This window comes from Adiantum capillus-veneris, chromosome 9, assembly GCF_014529385.1.
Source record: "Adiantum capillus-veneris isolate H3 chromosome 9, ASM1452938v2, whole genome shotgun sequence".
NCBI classification, from domain to species: Eukaryota; Viridiplantae; Streptophyta; class Polypodiopsida; order Polypodiales; family Pteridaceae; genus Adiantum; species Adiantum capillus-veneris.
The window spans coordinates 132,928,746-132,934,338 of NC_140939.1; the positions used below are offsets into that span (position 1 = coordinate 132,928,746).

The 5,593-nt window shown below is 43.3% G+C and overlaps 1 protein-coding gene across 1 annotated transcript; it reads left to right on the forward strand.

Moving 5' to 3' along the window:
• Nucleotides 1-1,801: 1,801 nt before the first annotated feature.
• LOC147451198 (uncharacterized) lies at nt 1,802-4,756 on the forward strand. The gene is made up of 3 exons (XM_086520880.1): nt 1,802-2,511; nt 4,280-4,336; nt 4,419-4,756. Exons 1-3 carry the CDS (start codon nt 1,825-1,827, stop codon nt 4,617-4,619), a joined length of 945 nt encoding a protein of 314 aa, XP_086377006.1. The 5' UTR covers nt 1,802-1,824; the 3' UTR covers nt 4,620-4,756.
• Nucleotides 4,757-5,593: the final 837 nt, after the last annotated feature.

Genomic DNA, 5,593 nt, shown 5'->3' on the forward strand with positions numbered 1-5,593 from the left:
GTAAAGGGATCTTGTGTGTGTGTGTGTGTGTGTGTGTGTGTGTGTGTGTGTGTGTGAGAGAGAGAGAGAGAGAGAGAGAGAGAGAGAAAGAGAGAGAGAGAGAGAGAGAGAGAGAGAGTTTCTCTCTCATCCCCTACTTCTTGGGCTCGCCTCTTCCTTTTAGGACTTGGGAAAACTTTTTGGGACACACACAAAGCATCCAATTTCCTAAGCTTTTGACCATTGGACACAACCTTAGCATTTTGGAAGTCTTAATGGGTTGAGCACTAAGGTCTTTGGAGCCCATTGTTGCACATAGCTCTTTTGCATATGGCCCCCCCTTTGGATCCCTATTTTCCCTCCTTTGGATCCCTATTGTGGTCGGTCTGCCTGCTTAACCAATATTCTAGCTTTTTCTCCCCTTGCACTTCCCCATATTAAATGATCAGTTTAACATGAGAAAATCATTTAGGAGAATTAGATATTAGTTATTATGACAGGCTCCCCCTGCTGGAGCACTTCACTGGTGGCAGGAGGAGGGTCTCATTGCAAAGTTCTTATTAGGGTTCCAGGAGCACCTGTGGGATAGCAAACAATTGAGGAGAGTCACCATGTTTTAATGGCTAGTTACACATAGAGCTACTGCAGTTGGGAGTTGGTCGGTACACAACAGCTTCTTGGCAGCATGTGACCACCCATTGGAGACTCAACGTCATTGTTTGTGGGATTGCCCATGGCACAATAGGTTTGGCTTTGGATTCTTCGACAGATGCCAACACTTTTCATAGCCAACCAGTACACTTGGGGTGCTGCAACCTGGTCCACACTAACGGGCCCAACGCTTCATTTTGAGATGCTTCCATCAGCAGGATGATAGTGATTCGGGAGGGCCGGTACATTCTGGCCTGCCACAAAACTCCCCCTCCCCCCAAGAGTGGTGCAGTGATAGAGAGTGGTGTTGGGAGCTCAGCTATTTCCTGACACTTTGGTTCATTTGGCGGGCCCGCTGCTTTCGCATTTTCGAGGCTCGACATGTCCCACCGATAGAGACTATTAGTGATAGGTGAAAGCATGGTTTGGTGGTACAAAAAAAGGACTTATTTTACTTCTACCAATGAAAAAGTGGGGACTGATAAATTTTTTGTAGTTTATGTCAAAACTTTTCGGATCTTGTGTTTTTAGATTCTTCTTTTGAAGATCTATCCACTGATATATAGTATGATAGGTAGTTTTTCATGTGACATGTAGAAATTGTAATTCAAAGATTTGTGAAAGGTGCTGTCAAGGACAGTCCTTTTTGTACCACCAAAGTGTGCTTTTAGCCTGATATCTGGCTAGAGTTGATCCAGATACTGAGAGGTCAATTTGGGAGACTTTAGGCAACTTCAAACGCATACGAGAGCGTTGCGAAGCCTTCCTACAACTTTGGTCCCCAGGGCCCTTCTTCACCATGTCTATGGCAGGCCCACATGACATTATGGGCCACGAGTGTGGTTGTTGCCTTCTCCCATCTCGTGATTTAGCCCTCATTGTAGATATCTTGACTCTCCCCACGTTTTTTGATGTAGTCCTAACAAGGTTTGTTTAATAAATCCAATTATTCCTCGTAGCCCTACGCTTTATAAAGTCCAAGGCAAACCGCGTTCCTTCATTAAACTATGGCTATAACAATATTGGAGACACGGCGGGTGTACGAAGTCGTTGGATCTGATCCAGCTGAGGCGTGAGTACCAGTCAAGTGATCATCGTGGGTACAAAGGGCTCGTCTGTCTCTCACACTCTCTCTCTCTCTCTCTCTCTCACACACACACACACACACACACACACAGAGAGAGAGAGAGAGAGATGGCATTATCCTTTAAGGGGCAGCTGAAAAAAATGAAAGATATGGCGGTCAATGCCGCTGCCGGCGGTGGTGGAGGTGCGTGGAGTGGCAGTGCAGGCTATGGTGGAGGTGCTCCAGCGAGGAGTAGCAGCAATAGCGGGCAGTATGTAGAGCCATGGAGAGAGGCAACGCCAGCGTATGCTGCAGACGGCGGCATGAACATCGATGATGCAACACGGTTGCTGCTGCGGGCTAATGCCGAAGTCTTCTACAGGAGGTCCGCCGAGATGAAGGCCGTAATAGACGAGTCCTTCATGGAGGCTGACGAGGGTCGGCGCGGCCGAGTGACGCTGCAGGAGCTGCTGAAGGCCGGCGGCACCCTGCCCGAAGGCTGCAACCCCGACGCTGTCGCCAAGCTCTTCCGTTTCCTCGACGGCCCCTTCCCCACCGGCTCCCTCTCCTTCCCCGACTACTGCGTCATCATGCACAACATCGTTGGCCCCGGCCTCCGCATCTGCTCCTCCTGCGCCTCCCCCATCCTCCTCATGCTCGGCTTCACCTGCCGCACCTGCTGGGAGGAGGGATCCCCCTGCTCCTTGGACCTCTGCGTCCCCTGCTTCTCCTCTGGCCGCCTCCCCGCCCACCCCCACGCCGACGCCTTCGTTGAGTATGGTGTCATATACACTGTCATGCTCAACAAAACCAAGGTATCATTTATTTTTTGGACCGTAACTGGATTCAATAACAAAAAGAAAAAATGAATTCTATTCATTTATGTGACATAGCTAAAGACAATTCCAAAGGAGACTAAAACACTACCCAGAGGAAAGGTGAACGCCCATCCTCTGGTGAACGCCCACCGAAATGGGTCTCTCAAAGGGAACAGTCATCACTCTAAGAGTGTAGATAATTCTGGCCTCCCGAGTCCAGAGGAAACTAGTGACAAAAGCGTCTGTCTTCGGTTTCTGGGTGCATAGTCCTTATCGTTCTTCTTGTTCACTTTTATGTTGTATGAGGAGAGCGGTTAGGCGTGCCCTACCCGACTCCGAAAACAAAAAAGGAAAGGTAAACACACGTTGCATTCACACTCATCAGGGAAAAAATTAGGGGCTAATACTCATCAAATGGTTAATTTTTTAAGTTTTTGGAAAAAAATACTTAATCCTTTCGACCATTCGACCTACACTATTCTAGCTGTAATTAAAATGAACAATATCTCATTTCAAAATAAAAAGAAGACATCATTATATTCTAGAAAGGAAATGAAGCATTTGAAGTCGTTTCACCACATCCTCGATACATTAAGTTTGTGTAGCTAAGTTCCTCCTCAAAGCCAAGGCACAGTATCTCCACAGATTCGCTTCAAAAAACCCTAACTTCCAAAGAGGAAGAAAGGATAGAAATGGCACAAGTAGTGTTCGAGAAAAGTATGACTTAGCTTAGCCTTTAGTCGGTTTAGAAAATTGAGATGGCCGGCTAGGAGGAGAGTGAAAAGAAAAAATTGCCACCTATATTTTGCTAGAAAATAGTGTAAATAAAGCTAAAATATAGTTTAATTTGCAATATTTTCGCTTGCAGAATGGCTTAAAGGGATTTGTGTATGTTTGGGTTAAAGTTTTTTTTGGGAACATTGGGCAAGAGCTTCTCAATAAGAAAAAAGAAATAAGATCTCTTACATATGAATTGCACAGCCCCTTTTTGGAAATGTTAGTCGCTCAAGGTACATATAGGCAATGTTCGGGAAAAGTATAGCCAGTTGAAAAATTAAAATAGTCGGTTGGAGGGATGGGAAGAAGGAGAAACCCCGTTTGGAAAATTTAAGAAAGTAGAGTTAAATTGCACAAAATGTCAATTATTTTGAAAAATTTCCTCGTTGACTCTACCTTGAAGGGAATTTTCTATGTTTGTAAAATTGATTTTTTCCGAACATTGTATGTAGTGCTTGATGTTCACTGTACACTATTTTTCCTTCACTTTTGTATATGTAAATGTTTTGCAAGATTTTAAAAATGGTGAAATCACTTAAAATCGCCCTTCATGTTCTTTATTCCGTTTTTGTCATCTCGTAGTGTTCCTAATGCTATCCATGCATTAATGCTATCCATGCATTGATTAGGACAATATAGATATAGTGGATTATCACAAGAAGGTTTACAAATTTTCTCATGAAGGAAAATAGAGTCTTTTTTAGTGTTTTTCATACAATGCATAACATCATGAGAATCGCCACATGGTTCTGTTTATGTACAAAAGAAACCCTATGTTCCTAAGGGCACAGGGTACGATTGGGGGCAGGGGACCACCAGCCCCCCAACTGGGTCGGTAGTCCCCTGCCCCCAATTGTACCTAGCTAGGTATATGGTTCGTCCCTCACAGAAGCTCATGATGTTCAAGTAAGTCACAATGTGGGAATTGTTATGAGAATTTGTCCAAAACTTCTTGTGTATAACTAGTTTCTCCCTTTTGATGTAAAAGGCTGATGCTCCCATATCAACAAACACAAATGCTGCACCTGTGGCTTATGATGTTCAGGTAAGTCACAAAGTGGGAATTGTTGTGAGAATTTGTCCAAAACTTCTTGTGTATAACTAGTTTCTCCCTTTTGATGTAAAAGGCTGATGCTCCCATATCGACAAACGCAAATGCTGCACCTACGGGGTTACAACCACATGAAGAACTTCAATTATTTCATATGCGACTACAACAAGAACGACAAATGGCGCAGATGCTAGCAAACCAAATGGTAAATGCTGGGAATGCAATCAATTGCCTAGCACCAGGCCCACATACCTATACCTACAGGCCTTTTTTTTAATGAGATTGGATATACCTTAGTTATGCATACAACCTTTGTGTAACACATGTGCACAAAATTGTATAACTCCCTATCCCCCCAAAACAAAAAAGAATTTACTTATCTATGTATATAGTATATATTGCCATCTTTAGCAGATAAAAACCCTCTTGTTTTGACACTTTCTTTCAAATGAAGTATAGCACCATGCTACATCACAATCTTGGCAGGGTGGCAGCCCTTTCAAATTGGTGGCATCCTCCTCTCACCTCCCCTTTCCACATCTCTTCGAAGGGTGGCTTCTAGATCAGCCGGTTCTGGTATTTGAGTGGCTCCCCTTTTCTAGTCGTCTATGGAGTTTGCCTATGGGGTGGCTCCCCTATTAGCCAGTGTATGGTTTGTGGCTATTCTGATTCCCTAGCTAGGATTGAGCAGAGTTTTTCTTGTAAATTTTTTTGATGATTAAGTCTATAACAACTCACTACTCACTATGAAAATCTCCAAGTGTTTATCGCACTGTTTTACCACGTTTTGTAGAGAGAAGATGAAAACTCAGCTAGAGAAAGAAGAGAGAGGAGGACGGGGGCTTTTTTGTGTTTAAATTATTACCGCGATTGTTTTCGTGTTTATTACCGCGTTTATTTTTGGAAAAAAAATAGCGCATAAACTTTCAAATTTTGGCTTAAACATCCCCTCCCCCCCCCCCCCCCCCCCCCTTCTAAATTTTGGTGTTTCTCTCCTCTCAATAAAAATTAAAGAATATTGTCAAATTTAAAAAAGAAAAGATAAAGAAAGAGAAAGAGGGATAGAGAGAAAGAGAGAGGGGGGGGGGGGATAATAAAATTACACTTGGTTACAATTTAAATAATCATTGTCAATTGATTAACATAATTAAGCATGTTCACAAATCTAGAGAGAGAGAGAGAGAGAGAGAGAGATGAATGGATTACATGACCAAAAAACTTCATAACTTCAAAATATTTATGAATCATCTT

Coding starts and splice junctions, on each gene's coding strand:
- LOC147451198 (XM_086520880.1), top strand. CDS start 1,825: ATGGCATTATCCTTTAAGGGGCAGCTGAAAAAAATGAAAGATATGGCG. Junction 2,512..4,279: donor TCATGCTCAACAAAACCAAG/GTATCATTTATT, acceptor TTGATGTAAAAG/GCTGATGCTCCCATATCAAC. Junction 4,337..4,418: donor CTGTGGCTTATGATGTTCAG/GTAAGTCACAAA, acceptor TTGATGTAAAAG/GCTGATGCTCCCATATCGAC.